At 34.9% G+C, this 17,618-nt stretch overlaps 3 protein-coding genes across 8 annotated transcripts; 1 reads left to right on the top strand and 2 right to left on the bottom strand.

The window, feature by feature from the left end:
* Positions 1-530: 530 nt before the first annotated feature.
* On the top strand, positions 531-9,498 carry LOC107226844 (adenosylhomocysteinase-like 1). Of its 5 annotated transcripts, none has more exons than XM_015667794.2 (11): positions 531-1,008; positions 3,611-3,658; positions 6,053-6,137; positions 6,408-6,589; positions 6,708-7,032; positions 7,405-7,555; positions 8,242-8,394; positions 8,520-8,685; positions 8,777-9,023; positions 9,102-9,222; positions 9,380-9,498. In XM_015667794.2, the coding sequence occupies exons 1-11, from the start codon at positions 907-909 to the stop codon at positions 9,384-9,386; spliced, it is 1,587 nt and encodes a 528-aa protein (XP_015523280.1). In that variant the 5' UTR covers positions 531-906; the 3' UTR covers positions 9,387-9,498. The 5 variants fall into 5 exon arrangements, with proteins under 5 accessions (XP_015523280.1, XP_015523279.1, XP_046597050.1 ...); XM_015667793.2 differs by having other exon boundaries at positions 6,053-6,143; XM_046741094.1 differs by lacking the exon at positions 3,611-3,658.
* A 126-nt stretch (positions 9,499-9,624) lies between these two features.
* LOC107226846 (metalloendopeptidase OMA1, mitochondrial) lies at positions 9,625-14,236 on the bottom strand. Its single transcript, XM_015667796.2, has 7 exons — positions 13,328-14,236; positions 13,085-13,224; positions 12,478-12,651; positions 12,275-12,382; positions 11,892-12,092; positions 11,641-11,817; positions 9,625-11,540 (listed from the first exon to the last, which is right to left on the bottom strand). The coding sequence occupies exons 1-7, from the start codon at positions 13,677-13,679 to the stop codon at positions 11,445-11,447; spliced, it is 1,248 nt and encodes a 415-aa protein (XP_015523282.1). The 5' UTR covers positions 13,680-14,236; the 3' UTR covers positions 9,625-11,444.
* A 124-nt stretch (positions 14,237-14,360) lies between these two features.
* Positions 14,361-17,580, bottom strand: LOC107226824. 2 transcript variants are annotated; one of them, XM_015667750.2, is made up of 8 exons: positions 17,381-17,580; positions 17,146-17,253; positions 16,849-16,914; positions 16,640-16,755; positions 16,279-16,560; positions 15,959-16,172; positions 15,668-15,894; positions 14,361-15,594 (listed from the first exon to the last, which is right to left on the bottom strand). In XM_015667750.2, the coding sequence occupies exons 1-8, from the start codon at positions 17,438-17,440 to the stop codon at positions 14,622-14,624; spliced, it is 2,046 nt and encodes a 681-aa protein (XP_015523236.2). In that variant the 5' UTR covers positions 17,441-17,580; the 3' UTR covers positions 14,361-14,621. The 2 variants fall into 2 exon arrangements, with proteins under 2 accessions (XP_015523236.2, XP_046597048.1); XM_046741092.1 differs by lacking the exons at positions 16,640-16,755; positions 16,849-16,914.
* Positions 17,581-17,618: the final 38 nt, after the last annotated feature.

Below are 17,618 nucleotides of genomic sequence, written 5' to 3'. Positions count from 1 at the left end.
GCTGATTTTAAAAAACCTAACTTTGTCGTGACGATACCCTGATGATAAAACAATCACCTTCTATGCTTATTCACGGGAGTTAACTGTTTTATCTTCAGACTCCGTAGAGTTGTTTAGATTATAATCGACACGCCAGAGATCTGTGTGAAATTGGCCCACAACCTTGATTTTTTTTAGAATTACTTGCGTCAGTTAATTGCTCCCAACTTTTAAGCTCCAAAAACCTATTTCACATCACAAAGCGCTACTTAAATCAGACTTTCAGGTTCGACCATGGACTGTATAGTTTGTCAGGGTTTGAGAGAGGGCGCCAAAACATCGTGGCCGTTTTTCATGTACGGCTAGACAAAGTCGCAACGACACAACCCGATATAATTTCTGTGTTCCGATAGATCCAACCAATGATATCACTGTGAACCGAATCGTGTCGCAGAAGTGGAAAACGCGCTCCTTTTATCAAGAATTTGAACAAAAAAAAAAAAAAAATACATTAGCGTCAAAGTCGGCTGACGGGGGGTTTGGCAGACTCATTCGGAGTCGTTGATCGTCGGTATCGCCAACATGACATTAAAGTCGTTTATTTGAAGCGGCGAGCTCGTGACGTGACGTCGTCCGTACTTCAGCGCAAAGTCGGTAAATTTGTTGGAGCATTTAGCTTCAATTAGCATTCGTCGCTTGTTATCAACAGCGTATACAGCACGGATAACGGCGTTTCGAAAGTCTTCAGACTGCGTAATCAGTATTCCGTGCGCCTTGAGGTGCGTAAGTGAGATCCCTCGGCATTCGGAGGATAAAATTTAATCGAGAGGTGGTCAGGTGGCATTGAAACCATTGGATAAAAGTACATAAATAAAAAAAAAAATACATAAGAATCGAACAATCGACCAGCAAGTAGATCAGTTCAAAATGGCGGACAGCGGTGACGGTCCCGACAGTACTACCTCTGGAAAAGATGCTAGAAATCGGGTTTCCGATTGTCCAGTTACGGATCCGGGCACCGTAACGAAGGTAACAACATCTGACAAATGACCAATATGTATTTTCACACAGCCTGATGAAAATCCCACCGGATTACTTTAATTCATGACCGAAAAATTTCAATAGCGCGACACTTTTGACTTAGCCAACAATTTGTAGTTTTATTATAGCGTGTAAAACGTCACGACCCACATATGCATCTACATAAGTTGATATCGATGTCGGAATAGACCGATTATTGAACTGCATTTCTCTTATCTTCTTTTTTTTTTTTCTTTATCCAAACTACAGACTTTAATTCTTAATTTTCCCGCACATGAAAGAAAATCCTAGAGTCAATTGATCTACAACCACTAAACAAAATTACCAAATCACTATGTGGACAGTCCGTCTGCTGAACTCCCTTTTTTTTTTTACTGCCTCATCTCTGAAGTATGCATATATACAAAGTCGTGAACTTTCCAAATAAAGGCTGCAAAAACGCGCCAAAACTTGAATGTTTTTGTTATTTTTTTTTCTTGACTAAATTGTCTAAAGGATGACTGCAAAAACCGTCTTTTGCCCCCCCCCCCCCCCCCCCACATATAACAACAGTTTTAGAACTGTAAGGCTCAAGCTTAAATGTGTCTTATTTGTACAACCATAATTTTGGAGTTTTCCAGAAAGAAAATGGGGCAAAAGAACATTCTTTGTCGAATCAAAATTCGAACCTTGCAATCCAAGAATGGAGGGTAACAATTTTTTACAAAACTCTCAACAGATTCATAACATCGTAGAGTTTCGTCACAGTGTAGTTTTAGTATTCGGACAACAGTTAGACTTGAATTGTTAATTTGAACAATGATTTATCGATCTATTGATTGATAATTAAAACCCGTAAACACTGGAGACACATATTTCAGCACAAATGTACAAAATAATCGGGTTAGTAATAACCCAATGTTATTTTCTTTGCTTTTCAGTTCCGTACAATTTTTTTTTGTTATTTTTGACGAATATATTTATAAAAGCTCAAGACGAAAAGAGAAATTCTCTTTTTCTTTTTTTGCACAATTCACTGGCTATTTTTGCCACTTGCTCTTTTGCTTACCTTGACAATAATAATGTTTGGTGGCTGTGCCAGATACAGGCCTGTAGTTAGAAATTTTGTTTTTTCCTTGTCTTTGCTTCACTTTATTCAACGCGGTAAGAATTTATCATTTTTATTGATATAATTGTAATGTAGGTCAATCTAATTAATCTACACCATCGTTGTTGAGAAAAAAACGGGTATTAGGGTATTAGGAAACTAAGACCCTATGTTTGTTACTAATCAATCATCTGTAATCGTAGATCAATCAGATCGACTCTTCAAAGTACTCATATATCCTTTACTGTTATCAGACGCAAGGGATTAGTCTAAAAACATGTTTTCTCGTGTTATTCGTTGAGAGAAAAAAAAAAAATAAATAAAAAATAATGTAAGAAAACAAACACTATCTTCTCATTTGGGCAAGGAGAAGAAAAAATATGTGGTCGATATGATTTGAAAAGCAAATGAACGGAAGTAAAAACAATTTTCATTGACAATTGTAAATGTAGAGAAGAAAAGAAATTTATACTCTCGCAACGCCCAATGTGTAATTTAATTCAATACACCGCTACACTTCCCTTATCTTTGAGCGCATACTCCTCCAAAGCATGGCTGTAATCAATGCCTTGAAAAAAAAAAAAAAAATTATCGTATTGAAGGAAAATTTTTTTTGTATAGGCAAGAAAAACTGCAAGTCATAAGATTTGTTTGTCCAATTGATTTATATTGGTATTATTTTTATTTTTGTCTAATCGGTAAAGAAATAGCAAGAACGCAGAACAATATTTGCAACTAAAGTGTAGGGACAATGGATTATTCGTCACGAGGAATAGCAGGAATATTTTTATTATATATTCTTTTAGACCTTATTGTCATGTTACTTGAGAAGAATGCTTGTAGCATATGTTTCTTTATGGTGCTGTAAAACGCATGCAACTTGTACTAGGTGTAATAAGTAACAATGAGCATCAAGAAGGCCGTTTTTTTGTTCCCAATCTTCTAGTCATTTAAATTAGAAACGTCGTTGCTTTTGAAGACCAATGATTATATAAGAATATCAACGATAATAGAAGATAAAATTTTCTTCCGAATAGTTGAGCTAACAGATTGTTCTTTTTTCAGGTAAAACGCAATTCTATTTTAATACAACAATAGTTTTAGTTGTAAAAGATGACTATAGTTCGCTTGGCTTATAAGAAAAGAAAAAGAAATGCACGTCGAATGGTTTTGGTAATAGGTAAAAAGTAAAATACATGGTATAAAGGTTGATAAATGATGCAAAAAAGAATCAAGATATGTGAAAACATTTCTACATGGCTTTTCATGCATTATAATCACAGCCTATGATACAACGATCACATATATTCGTGCGTTATGTATATTAATTATTTGTTTATTTGTATGTTGCCATTTATTTTCTCTCGTGTTTGAGAGAAAAAAATTTGAACAAATTCGAGGTAAAGAAAAAGATTTAAAACAAAAACAGAACATAACAATAATGAAACTTAGAACAATTCGATTTTGAGGTGAATTATGAAGTGCTCGTTGTTGTGATTTCAGAGCCTAGAGGCTTCAAATAATGCCTTTCACGGCCCGAGAGCAAAATTAGTAAGTAAGACTGTTTGTCTACGAATCTCAACAATCTCTAACGCTGTAGTGTTTATATCTGCCTTAAAATCCCAACCTAAACTGGATCGTGTGTACGGCTATTTGTGTTGTTTTTACATTATATCTAATGACAAGTTTTAGTCTTTCAAGTGAAATAGAAAAATTAAGCATATAGAAAAAAAGACAACCAGCATGCCGATAGTAGTGAGTCACCAAATGCATGATATGATAAATAGCAATCAGGTAACACGCACTTAGATTAGTTGGACGGAATATTTAGATTATTAACCCTTTGAGTCACACATTATCGAGCTGAGGCAACTTTTATAACAAGATAGTATTCTTTGGTTTTTGGAGTGAATGATTACAATCCCGATATTAAATTTCAAAAATGCAAGATGGTGGATTCAATATGGTGGAAAAAATTTGAAATTTTATCGCATCCGGTGAAAAAAACACTTTATGCAAGAGTTTTCGAAATCGCTGATTACGAATCTGAAATCAGATTTTGAAAATTCAAAATGGTGGATCCAATATGGTGGACGGAAATTTCGAACTTGATCGAATTCGGTAAAAGAACATTATGCAAAGGTTTTCGAGGTCGCTTACTGGATTTGCCATACTGAATTTTCAAAATCTGTTTTCAGATTCGTAATCAGCCACTCCAAAAACGACTGGACGGAGTTTTTTCTTTGTATTCGATCGAATTTGTAATTTTAGTACGCCATATTGGATCCACTATCTTGAATTTTTAAAATCCGATTTCAGATTCGTAATTACGTATGTCTGTAGAGGAGTATCTTTTTCGGAAAGGAATTATTCTTTCAATTTTTACGATTTTGTTTAATCAATTTGTTTCTAACTATAATAATTTACATCATATCGCAATAATTACTCTCTTAAAAAACTAGGAAACAACTGCACAGAAATATGTTGAAAAGTTCTCCAAATGCACAAAAAATGGTTATAAAATAGCCGGTAAGAGTACTTACCACTATGACTCAAAGGGTTAAATACCATCACCCAAACACATCACCAAAAACAGCATCAATCATTCTCTTGTACATTTACAACTCATCAATTGACTCCATTACGTTGTATATACACCTATATATGTGTATACAATTCAATTCAATATGTATATATTCGATTTAGGAAAGCTGAATTTACTCGTTCTGCAATTCAATTACGATCATCATTTCATCAATTTCTGACATCAATTTTGATCGTTTGTAAAAATGCTTTAAAATATAATTTTTCTTCAACATACTGACGTGTTTGTGACTTTTGAGTGAAACGCGCCAAGTTCTGCAATTTCAATTAATTAATTAGCTGCGCTACAAGATACGTCAACACAAAGACGTACAACGAGCAATTGAAACTGTTAATTATCTCCCTCACAAAGAACGGACAAGTTGTTATATTGAATTGTTGATTAACTAGTTCTGATGTTGGCATCGTTTTTATTAAACAGATACTTAGTGCTGTTAGAAGTTTTAGTAAAGCACCGCTGTAACGGCAGTTGTTACTCACTTGTAGTGTAAGCGTATTGAATTATATCCTAAACAATGGAAACCGCTGTCTGCACGGTCCAGTGTGATTAACAGGAAAACGACATATTCTTTCTTCCCTATTTATATCGCAGCGGATGCTTTTTGAAGTTTTCTTAAGCTTTTGACGATAATACCCTCAGCCGCTGCGCTGTGATAAAATGTATCATCCTTATTATAATAATGTCTATTAATTTTTCTCAGTTTCTTTTATCTAATAATAATAAGGATAATAATACAAATCATAATATAAAAAAAAAGAAACAAAAAGAAAAGAAAAGATAAATGAAAAAATATGCAAGATAATGAAAACAGAAAAAAAATTTTCCTCTCAATTATTATCTATTATTATTACTTTCTGCTAGCAACACAATGCACAAGCACTTTTTACCCCGCAAAGCAATTGCTAATGATCGACATTAAGAGACTACTACTGACACGAGCTTTAAGAAGATAAAGAAAAAAAAAATTGACTGACAACGAACGTAATTCGTTGTCTACATCTTTCAACGAAAGTTTATGACCCTACGTCAGAATTTATTTACTTTATCGCCTTGAAACCGGATTCAACTAGTTAGGAGATACCCTCAATTTACACCTGTTACAGTAGGACAAACAGTTTATGTCTATCAGTAGCATGCGTTATTCTTCCTTCGGCCAGGGCGCCCGCTCCTTTGTCTTTTTTTTTTTATGAACAATAATTTAATAAGCGCCATTGGCGTTGTTTATTCTTTTACTGTTCGACGTTACCATTATATACGTTTCCTTGGACAAACGAACGTAACTCTAATACTTTAACACGTGGATGAATGGAATTTAACCGACATAAATGAAAAATTTTTAGGAAACAAAGTCTGGTGCCTTGAAGAAATCCAACCGATACAGAAGCCGATCTCTCTCAGCCAGCAGCACAGATAGCTACAGCTCCGGTATGAGTACGTTGCTCTTTCATTTCTTTTCTTTTACATATATTATATGAATTTTAGTTATACTTTCGACTGCTTAAGCATGGAAAAAAAAAAAACAACAAAACAAGAGCGGCAAACATCCTGGCTCTTTCATTTCCTTCTTCATCCATTCGCCGATTCTGCACACTGTGTACCTTTTGAAATTTCACAATCGCATGCGAAACAAACTAAATTACGTGGTGTAATGAGTTTTTTCATCATATGACTCCACTTTGCTACATCTAAATGTAGGAAGTTCATCGGACGAGGATGACGTATCGCCGCGTGAAAAAATCCAGAAGACAGAAAAAGGATTCTCAGATTTCTGTGTACGTAATATCAATCAGTACGCGTTTGGTCGAAGAGAAATTGAAATCGCCGAACAAGAAATGCCGGGAATCATGGCACTGCGAAAACGCGCCGCGGAGGACAAAGTAAGGAGTCATTTTGTGAAATTATCATTTCCATTTTCGTGCGACCGCCGAAAAGCTTGTAAAAATTTTACATCCGGAATATCGATCTGTTCTGAAAAATAATTCCCTCTTTTTAAAGCCACTCAAGAACGCCAAGATAGTTGGTTGCACCCATATCAACGCCCAGACCGCGGTCCTCATTGAAACGCTCGCGCAGCTGGGTGCTCAAGTGCGATGGGCGGCGTGTAACATATATTCAACGCAAAACGAAGTTGCCGCAGCTCTGGCTCATGCCAACTACTCTATATTTGCATGGCGAGGAGAAACGGAGGAGGATTTCTGGTGGTGCATCGACAAATGCGTTGCGGCTGAAAACTGGCAGCCTAACATGATACTGGACGACGGTGGAGACGCGACGCATTTAATGCTGAAAAAATATCCCGCCATGTTTAAAATGATTCAAGGTGATTGTTGACAATTGGTAATCGCGATTCAAATGAGTTATATCGCCAGAAGCGAGGGTTAGATCACTATCTGAATCGGGTATCCCACGACTCTTTCCTAAAAACAAAAACCTTCACACATTTCCTTTTAAACTTTACTAGATTGAAATTAGTAGCGTTAACGTAACGAAATTTTTTTCAAAACCCATTTTTGTTAACTATTTTGAATTCTTAGGATTACTTTGAAGGAGTTTAGTTTACAAAATGTAATTATATCATGCGGTATTACCGTTTACTTAATTACAAAGAACTTATCGTTTCTTGTAAAAGAAGGTTCAATTTTTTTCTTTTATTTCAATAGTATTTCATTTTTTAAATTCTCTGTATTTACAGGAATTGTGGAAGAAAGCGTCACCGGTGTACACAGGCTTTATCAGCTTTCCAAAGCCGGTAAACTATCGGTGCCAGCAATGAATGTCAACGACAGTGTTACTAAAACAAAATTCGACAATCTTTACAGCTGTCGCGAGAGCATTATTGACAGGTACAATAAAGCGGAGGGAACACTGCTTCAGGGGGTATAGATATATTAAGTCAATATTTTTAAGAAACATCAAACATCTGAAGATAAATTTATATCTCCGCAGTCGCGTTGTAGAAATGAAAAAAAAAAAAAAAAGTATCAAATTTAAAAGGCTGACTGAAAATTAATCGAACTCTGTCGGGTGAAAAATCTAGCGTTTAGAAACGGCAAAAAACGGGAATAATTTGTGTCGTAGTGATCGTTCAAATTGTTCTTTCTACCGCGTAACTCTCGATGGAAATTTTGTTCATAGTATACGTGGCAAATTACGTAAGTTATATACCAGTGTAAAGACACGTTATATCAACGACCATTTCTTGCGTCGTTTTTATTGTCGTGAAAAAGATATGAGCCAAGGCTAAATTCAGAATAGAGTTTCAATGAGAACATGGAACAATTCAAATTTCTACAAAGATATTACGTCATGATTATTACCGCACGTATCCGCGTTCCTTACGGTATATCTCGCGCATTTTCTTGGCAGAAAATTACGAAATCAATGGATATTGAATGGATAAACACCTTTTACATAACGTGCCAGTTTTTTCTTACGTTTCGTAATTCTTGAATTCGTACGAAGTCGAGAATACGAAATGTAAAAATGAACGTAAAAAAGTTTGCATTCATAGATTTACGCGTATTTATAGCTTGAAGAGATCCACCGACGTTATGTTTGGTGGAAAACAAGTCGTGATCTGCGGATATGGCGAAGTTGGAAAGGGATGCTGTCAGGCGCTCAAAGGATTGGGTTGTATTGTGTACATCACAGAGATAGACCCGATTTGCGCTCTTCAAGCAAGGTAGAGAATTCAAAAAAATATCCCCTCATTCTGAAACAACAGTTTTATCCAAAGTTTACAATGTCAGTGAAATTTGGTAAACTTCGAACTCGATAAAAATTCGAATCCCAATATTATATTCTCAGCATGGACGGATTCAGAGTGGTGAAACTTAACGAAATTATCAGAAACGTTGATATCGTTATAACTGCAACCGGTAACAAAAACGTTGTCACCCGAGAACATATGGACAAAATGAAGAACGGATCGGTTGTCTGTAACATGGGTCACAGTAACACGGAAATAGATATCGTATGTATTTTTATTATTCCGATACTTACATGATTGAACGACGGTAAAAGTTTTAGGCTGTTGTAAAAAAAAAATTAATTCTCAAACACAGAATAGCTTGCGAACACCTGACTTGACATGGGAAAAAGTCAGATCTCAAGTTGACCACGTGATTTGGCCCGACGGCAAACGTATCGTCCTCTTAGCCGAAGGAAGATTAGTCAATTTATCGTGCTCCAGCATCCCGTCCTTTGTCGTATCCATAACAGCGGCTACTCAAGCGCTTGCTTTAATCGAACTCTTCAATGCCCCACCAGGACGATACAAGAGTGACGTTTATCTGTTGCCGAAAAAGATGGGTGAGCTTACGGCGAAAATATATGAAAAGTTGTAATGGAGAAAAAACAACCAATTCATCACGTTGTTTTTCAATTTAGACGAATACGTAGCATCTTTGCATCTGCCAACGTTCGATGCTCACTTAACCGAGCTTTCAGACGAACAAGCGAAATACATGGGCCTTAATAAAGCTGGTCCTTTCAAACCCAACTATTATCGGTAAGTTTTTCTTCTAAATTTTTCATTTGCAGATATAAACTGGAAGTTTCTAGGCTTTCGGAATCAAAAGGTGAAAAACCAAAAAAAATACAGTAGAAATCTCGACTCGTGTTATAAAATTGGTAATTGGTACCGTCTTCATTCATTTCTTATGCAGCTATTAAAGACAGTACGTTTTGTCAACTATGACAATGGGCTGGATGAAAAGGCACTGCCAACTCTGAACGAGATGCAGGAGGAATCGTGAAAAAAGAAAGAAAAAAAAAAAAAGAAAAATTGAGTTATGAGGATAGAAATAATAATTGTGCGTAGATAAATTCCGACGTACTCCGGCCTTCTTGGGAAGAAAGGAGAAAGAAAGAAAAAGAAAAAGGACAAAATTCCAACTTGCCTAAATCCCACTTAAGAATGAAAATTGTTTTTATTTGTTCTTAGTTTTTCATTTTTCGTATTACATCTTCTTTTAGTATCTTTGATATCTCGTTTCTCGCAACATGAACTTCAAACAGAGGAAACTGTTATCCAACGTACATAAATTATAGAATTCAGTATTACTATCTACTTTACGATTAGTGCATTATTCTTCGGGTTTGTTACGGATAAAATATATGACAAGTTGGTGTCTGAGACGAGTAGAAGTGTCGTTGAGTATTGTAGTCTTATTGTTAGATACATTTTTAATCATGCTGTTATATATATTATACAGAAAAATTTAATATCAGTATTCACTTGTTTCTTTTGAAACGATGATTCGTGCGTGAAAAAAAAAAAAAAATTAATTGCAACAGGTTCAATACTTTCCAGTTTTAATTCCAGCTTCGACAACGCTATATTATTTCGAATGTAAAATTAACGCAAGATTCCGTTCACCCTTGTATTAATTTATTTGATTTTCGCCTGTAGGTTTTTGCTTTTTTGTTTCCTCCAAAAAACTTCAATACTGTTGAAACACGTGATACAGACATATGTATCCCATTCACATACGACTATAAAATCGTAATGGTAAATATTTGATGATAATTTGAATAATCTGATGGCCTAAATCCTAACTGAACATCGCTTTGAAATTTTCGCTTTATACCTTATACATACATACGTATATGTTTGATAGGTATGTACAATAATGTGATTGTCTAGTACCCTTCTTTTTTACTTATGCTTAATGTTAGGCACGATCATTTTACGCTCGATAGTGCCTTATAAATTTGTTGAAACTCAAGTCTCAGGATTATCAAACATCAAAAGAAATATGTAGATAATTTAGTGTCAAAATATTACGACATGTGGCGCTAATCTTTCGTTAAAGCATATTTCGGTTTTAAAAGATAAATTGATAGCAACGCTTCTCACGTTTTCATCAGCCTACTAGTTGCCGGTTTCTAAGAGGAACAGCTCGATAGGTTTCGTTATTTAAAATTTGTTTATACATTTATGACCAATCGTTTTCGTAAGTGATGTAAAATATTCAGACCAAGAACAGAAGAACGAGGAATTAGGGCGTATTTTTAAAACCTATCTAGGACTAATTTTAAAATCAATTTACAAACAGATACAAAAGTAAAAAAAAATGCAAAAATTAAAAACGTCCTTGTAATTCATATCAAATGTTGTCATTATACGATTTTTGCAGTATCAGAATTTAAGTTTTATTTGATTTTATCGTATTCCGTGACTCGTGTCATTTCGATATAAAATATCGGATATCAAGAAGGTATATTTAATTTTACTACTTTATACCTGCACAAAATTTTATTGCTACTAGTGAGAAAGACAAAAGAACAGAATGTGAAAAACCAGAAAATACTGATCAACTCGAGTGATATTCACTGAACGGATAATGTATGAGCGAAAATGTAGTAAAGGATCAACATTCAACCCTATTAATATTTTCCAATCGTGTCTAAGCGACACGAAGTACTCCAAGAACAATGTCGGCTGTATTTTTATAAAGGTATTAAGTATAAATAAATACGTACGATGTTGATTATATGTTTAATACTTGTAGATTCTTTCCGCTTTCTACATTACCGAAAGTTTTCCTATCCTCAAAATTTCTCAACCATATGAAAAAAAATTAGAAGTCAAGAGAGATACACAATTGCTTATCAAGAGGACATGTATAAGGAACATTCACGTTTTAATTAATACTTCGAATAGACATAGTCTGTACTTATCTGATCACAATCGAATCAGGTACTTTATTCAGTGGTCTAGAATAACAATTATAAAACTCCTCGTAGTTTCAATCGGGCTTCAACGTCTTTTATCGATTGTGCGTCGAATTTTTTTCTTGGATCTACTGGGCTCAGTCCTGGACACTGTTCAGCACCGTGAAACAAGGGGAAAATTATTCATTACAATAATTATTGAATACTATTATACAATGTAGGATAATAATTCAATTGAATGTATTTTGACCTGATAACTGCCACGTAAAGCGATAGCTTTCGACATCAATCCATTTAAATTTTCTGCGCGATCCTTGTGATTCGGGTGTGTCGAGAGCCACGTGACGTTAGTAGGCTCTGCGTTCAATTCTTCGAGAGATCTCATCATTTTCCAAAAAACAACAGCCTCCCGAACATCAACGCACGCCTGAATAACGAGAAGGATAAAAAGAAAAACCAGAATTCGGAAAAGGTCCTCATTTTTCTCAAAGCTGAGCTTACTTTGGCTGATAGAGTCAGTCCAACTTCATCAGCTTCACTTTCCAGGGCTCTGTTGTAGGGTAAATCGTGGAAAATGTTAAGAATCTGATAGCCCGTTAATTGAAGAATTAATGCAATTGAGTCTGGGAATAACGCCCAGATAATTACTATTGGCAGGAGTAACAAGACATCTATTATGAATCCATTCGACACTTGTTCCATCTAAATGACATATTAATCAACTATATTAACTGCAAATTTAAGATATACTTGTGTGTTTAACTATTTCTGAAAAATTCTTTGTCACTTGTGACCATTATTTGTATTTTGAATCTTCATAATGTATTGTTATTCTTTATTAAGATATATCGTGCATTTAGCGCTCACGCAATATTAATTCTTACCGCATGTTTTAGCAATGAGTGCGCCATTTCATGGGCTATTATGAACGATAGTTGATCCTCATTTTCAATCATCTTAAGGATGCCGGTGAATATAAAGATATTTCCACCCTGGTACAGTGTAATTAAACTTGAATATCAAGCAGCTTCTGTCTATTGGTAACATTATTCAATTTAATTTTATAAAAGCATTATATTATACAAACAGGTAAAACAAAGGCGTTGTTTTCTGGCAAATCAATAACACTCAAAGTCCAGTTTTTTTCTTTGATATATGGTAAATCTTTGTTCGCATTTAATAACCGAGTTGTTACTTTCAGTAACTGCTGATAAACCGGATGATTATGAGGAAGGATTTTGTCCATATGCTCCTCCAAATGCTGTAATTGATGTAAAAAAAACAGTTACAGTCTTAATTGTAGGTGCGGTCGCTTTCAATTAACACAAAGATAAAGGCACTCCATTTCTGACTTTGCAACTGTTTCAAAATATGACGATGAGATAGCACAGATAATTCTCAATCACAAAAGTCCTAAAAAATACACGGACAAGTCGAAGTATCGTGCACATGAAAATTGTCACCTCAGGTGTAAATTCGAGTCTTTGAATTCTATAGCTTGCTTGTTTAATCAAAAAAACGTTGATACACTGACCATTTGAAGCAGTCGCGTGACAATATGTAGCGGAAGAAATTGCATTGTTACAAATTGCAAAACCCTACATCTGCGATTTGTTACAATTTACTCTTTAATATAAGAATGTATAGATACCCTTCGCACATGAATACCTTCAACGTTGAGTAGTTATACGTACCAATTCTAATTGGAATTTTTCGAAGGCAGCCTGCTGTTGTTTCGTGAACATTATAAAGCGCGGGCGATTTGTTATTGGAGCATTTTCGATGTGCAATACATAGTATATCGCAAGCATTGAGAAGAATGCTCCCAGGAAGCCTGAATATACGCAGATTTAATAACTTAAAATTGCTTCAATTTTGATTCTCATCTTTTCAGAGTAAAAATTAGCTGCGTATATGAATTTCAATTCTAAACTCACCATATAAATATGGTTTCTTCTTTCGTAAAAACGCTGCGTACTGTTCGCGTTCGCTTGGATCTATTTTTCCCCACCATTTTCTCAGAGTTCGTCCAAAAATAAAAGCGCCAATACGCAGTACAGGTCGCAGAATTAGTGCCAAAACCGGGGGAATATCACGTCGGTTGGTTGTGTGAAATTTGCGATTCGAAAGTTGAATTTGCGCGGGAATATTGAGGCGCTTCTCACATCGCTCTACCGGAACCTTGGGAAAATTCTTTACCGATCGCGTTGGAAAACTAACGAGCGTGACAATTCTTGTATTTCGAAATTTAGCGCTCGCCGAGCAAACACCACGAAGTGTAGAAAACATTTTCAATTTATCAGAGATTGACTAGAATTTATTTAAAGAATATATTAATGACACTGTTAAAAATTTAGAGACTAAAATTGTCTCAAAAATATACCTTGAAACATATTAATTTATAATTTCTTTGTGTCAGTCTGGGATATTTAAATTCAACCGTGGGTTATTCGGCACTGCACATACACTGATTAAAACATATTGCATACCTATAAGAGTTGATTCGATACCGAAATAAAATTGAAACAAGAAAGAGTACAATGCCATGTAACTTAGTCACCGGCAAGAAATTGAATGGTAAGAAGACGATTACTATTTCATCGATCGCATAATGTTTTTAATTCGTGATTACGTCAAACTAATGATGGGATATATAACCTAAAAGAAATTACATTTCCAGAGATTCTCGAAACAATTATTATGCTTGACGTTGCAATGTCGAATGTTTGAGTACAAATAATTATTAACTTTGTGGTGAATCAGATCACATCAATAATATTTTAACAAAAAAACCGACGATTGATCAATTTATGCACAAACGTTTGGTGGAAACATCAGTAACAGTCTCCATTTTTAGTTTATACTGAGGTTAGGTGAAGTATAAACTCGTGATTGTATAATGATACTGCTATTAATAAAAAAAATTAGTTGAGAAATACCGTCGAGGGTGAAAAAAGCGAACTATATAAATCATTGAAATGATGAATTCCGTTCACACATTATCTTTATTCTTTTGATATGACCCTTTTTTATCTTTATAATTCTGACAAGAATACTAGAGAAAATATATCTAAATAGATACCAATGCTAGGAATTTTATCAAAACATTTAATTAGCCTTTCTTGGGAGAAACTGACCAATTTTTTTTACAACATGTTTCTTAAATAATTGCAACACGATAAAAATACTTAAATAGATTTAAGTTTAATAAAAGTTAAAAATCAACATCATCTACAAGTCAGTATTTACAGATTTTTCTTCAGATTCATTTGTACTGATATCTTCGTCAGAATTTTCTCCACTGCCGATAAAAGTTTCTTCCTCGTTAGATAAGAATGAGGGCAGCAAAATCGGCCTAAAGGGCACTAAGGGAATAAAACATCTAGATTTTTCATTTTCATTTTCAGCCCCATCTGGTTTTATTTCCACTCTTGGCTGATGAAATTTAGGTTTCATCAAATCAGGAGGAGGGGGTGGTGGAGGCGGCGGAAGAGGCGCAATTGTTTCACTTTTTGATATTAGTTTTTCCTTCTCTTCCAATGTTTCTTTTGAATAAGGAATAGAACTTCTAGACGCCATTTCGTTGTCGGAATCTGAAGAGTGATCCTGTTTTGAATCATTAGCAGTGGGCGATTCATTGGGAATTTTATAACCCATCCGTTCCATCGCACGCAATTCCCGTTCCCTAGTATCCTTCTGCTTTTCAATCAAGGCTTCTTTCAACTCAGACATAAGATTACTAGACAGCATCTTATCAAGCTTGGAACATTTCTCCAAATAATCATCCATGTTACAGTTTACCAGAGCATCTGAATAATTTTCACGGATATATTCTTCAAAAACTTCGTCCATTATTTCTGGATCAGTGTCTTTGACTATTGGAACATCCGATCGCAAAGTTCCACTGGAAACATCACACATTATATCATTACCCTTTTCTTGGTTGTAATTCTTTTGATTCATTCGCACAACTATTAACGTGCTTAATTCTGCTAGATCCCTAGCTTTCACAGCATCCCTGTACACGTCGTCAAGTTTTATTTGCAAGGCTTCGAGAAGCTCAGATTCGTTAGTTCCTCTGTCTAGGTGGTTTTCTATATCTTCCATTATCGACGTTAACTTGTTATAGGCGTGTTGCATCTTATGAGAAGTGAGGTGCAAACGAACATAAAGGTCTTGCCATTTTGATCCAGTAAAACTTCTCCTAAAAATTAATGAAATAAAATGTACAAATTATAGAATAAAATTACACATGTCTCACGTCTCTTATTAAATACCTGTACTTTTCTTCGACAGAAACTGATCTGTAATTGTGAAATTCATCGACTACTTTTGCCAATGATATTCTGTGTTTCTCTGTAAATTTGAGAAGCTGTGAAACAATTTTCTCCATCTTCATTGCTCTTTTTAGTTCGTCGCATACACCCGACAGGTCGCTGTGACCAACATGTGCTAAAGTTAACAGCATCTCTGACTGAACAAGAATGAATCTGTAGAACAATTGCTGAAAATATTAGAATGGCTTTAAGTTCTATTTCACGGGTCGTTCTTGATTACGAATTTTATACCTTCAAACTTCCATACGTTACTTCACCCATATTTACAAAACTGTCTCTATTTAGACCTGCGATTTGGAGATCAATATTTCGCCGATATGAATCTGGCAGAAGATCAACCATATTCAAAGTTGTCCTGTAGTATAAGTCGGATATAATTTGTAAAGATTTCATCGTATCCTCAGTTACAGGTTGTAATAGTTTCAATTTCTCTGGAGCAAGATCACTGTTGACATTAATTAAAATAAGAAGTGAGTAAATGATGCGATATTCAATCAAACTTTTTGCTGATTTGTCTCATATGTTCATTAGATATCGTATTACGATCTTACTTAAATTTCATTCCAGACTGTTTTGCACCAGCATTAATTCTGAAAAACTGATTCAAGATTCTCAGACTCCTTTTGAAAGTGTAATAAAGCTCCGTTTGTTCTGATATAAGTTTTCTCAAATCGCGATTTGTTCGCCAGTTAATATATTTGTATCGAGCAGCTGTAAGTGCAGAAAAAGTTGCCAGCCAAGTTAACGAATTCGAACTATGCTTTACTACAAGATAGTATCCTGCGACAGTAGCTGCTGCGTATTTCAAATAAGATAGTAAGCCATATGCTGGCCTGCAATTAAAGAAAAAGACAAAACTTTATGAATGATAGATTACGAATCATGATCTATAATTGTAAGTGAAATCCTTGCCTCGGTTCTATCTCTAGATTCGCATCTAAAAGGTTTTTAATCAATGCTGCATGATCATCGAGGAGATACCGTGCCTCTGATATACTGGTCAATTGTTTTCGCAATGCTTTGGTATCCTAATACGAAAATTGAACACATAAATAATGGGACTGCACTGTTGAACGAACAATAATTTTATTACAGCAAATCAGTTTCCTCTACATTCTTACCTTGACTAAGTATTGATAAACACGCAAAACGTTTTTGCATAAACCTTGATAAATGCCAATATATGCCTGGATATGGAAATCGAAGAACAAATTACAATTAGGTCGATTGTTTTAAAGTACTTTCTAGTGGCTTCAGGATCAAGTTTTTTTCTTGTTCACGAACTTTTGAATCCTGCAGGGTGTTTGAGATTGGGTGTTTCGAAAAACAAATCCCAAGAATATCAATTCATTTAAAAAATAAAAAGAGAGAAAGAGGAACAAATATCGGACGATAAATGCAGGCAACAATCGAATAACCTTCTGAATATGTTTGTCAGTGACGGATGATAGTTCTTCAGTGCGAACTGAGACGACTTCGTAATCCGAATATCCCATTTTGGACAGAGCTTCATGCAGCTCGCTTCCCTGAAATTTCATGGAACTTGAAGTCAGTATCAAATCATTACAGACGTATGATTTTTTGATTTGTTATTGTTTGTGGCTTTTACACATCGAGAAGTTATCATTTACTCCGTAAATACGTATAACTTACGGCAATGACAACATCTTCATCTTCTTCGTCACATAAATCTGTATCACCATTTGACAACATAATTAAATACAAACAAATACACACCGAGGAAAAACAAGAATAAACATAAAAATTTATAGGTTAGTTTTTTGCCACAATTTTAAGGTTAAGTCTTCGAACTGTCGTTATTTGAGACTTACATCGCGCTTATGGCCACGAAATACGTAAAAATACAAGAGGAGATCCGTCACTGAGCAAT

Source organism: Neodiprion lecontei, chromosome 5 (genome assembly GCF_021901455.1).
Source record: "Neodiprion lecontei isolate iyNeoLeco1 chromosome 5, iyNeoLeco1.1, whole genome shotgun sequence".
Classification (NCBI taxonomy): domain Eukaryota; kingdom Metazoa; phylum Arthropoda; class Insecta; order Hymenoptera; family Diprionidae; genus Neodiprion; species Neodiprion lecontei.
Note: the sequence above shows the minus strand (reverse complement) of the source record. Positions and strands in the feature narration are given on the sequence as shown.

Bases quoted from the DNA above. Each gene is read 5' to 3' on its own strand.
- LOC107226844 (XM_015667793.2), top strand. From the start codon at position 907: ATGGCGGACAGCGGTGACGGTCCCGACAGTACTACCTCTGGAAAAGAT. The intron at 3,659-6,052 runs GTAAGTAAGACT...AAAAATTTTTAG, and splicing joins ACGGCCCGAGAGCAAAATTA to GAAACAAAGTCTGGTGCCTT. The intron at 8,395-8,519 runs GTAGAGAATTCA...TTATATTCTCAG, and splicing joins ATTTGCGCTCTTCAAGCAAG to CATGGACGGATTCAGAGTGG.
- LOC107226846 (XM_015667796.2), bottom strand. From the start codon at position 13,679: ATGTTTTCTACACTTCGTGGTGTTTGCTCGGCGAGCGCTAAATTTCGA. The intron at 12,093-12,274 runs GTAAGAATTAAT...TATGTCATTTAG, and splicing joins ACTCATTGCTAAAACATGCG to ATGGAACAAGTGTCGAATGG. The intron at 11,818-11,891 runs GTAAGCTCAGCT...CTCGTTATTCAG, and splicing joins GACTGACTCTATCAGCCAAA to GCGTGCGTTGATGTTCGGGA.
- LOC107226824 (XM_015667750.2), bottom strand. From the start codon at position 17,440: ATGTTGTCAAATGGTGATACAGATTTATGTGACGAAGAAGATGAAGAT. The intron at 16,561-16,639 runs GCAAGGATTTCA...CTTTAATTGCAG, and splicing joins AATCTAGAGATAGAACCGAG to GCCAGCATATGGCTTACTAT. The intron at 15,895-15,958 runs GTATAAAATTCG...TAATATTTTCAG, and splicing joins TAACGTATGGAAGTTTGAAG to CAATTGTTCTACAGATTCAT.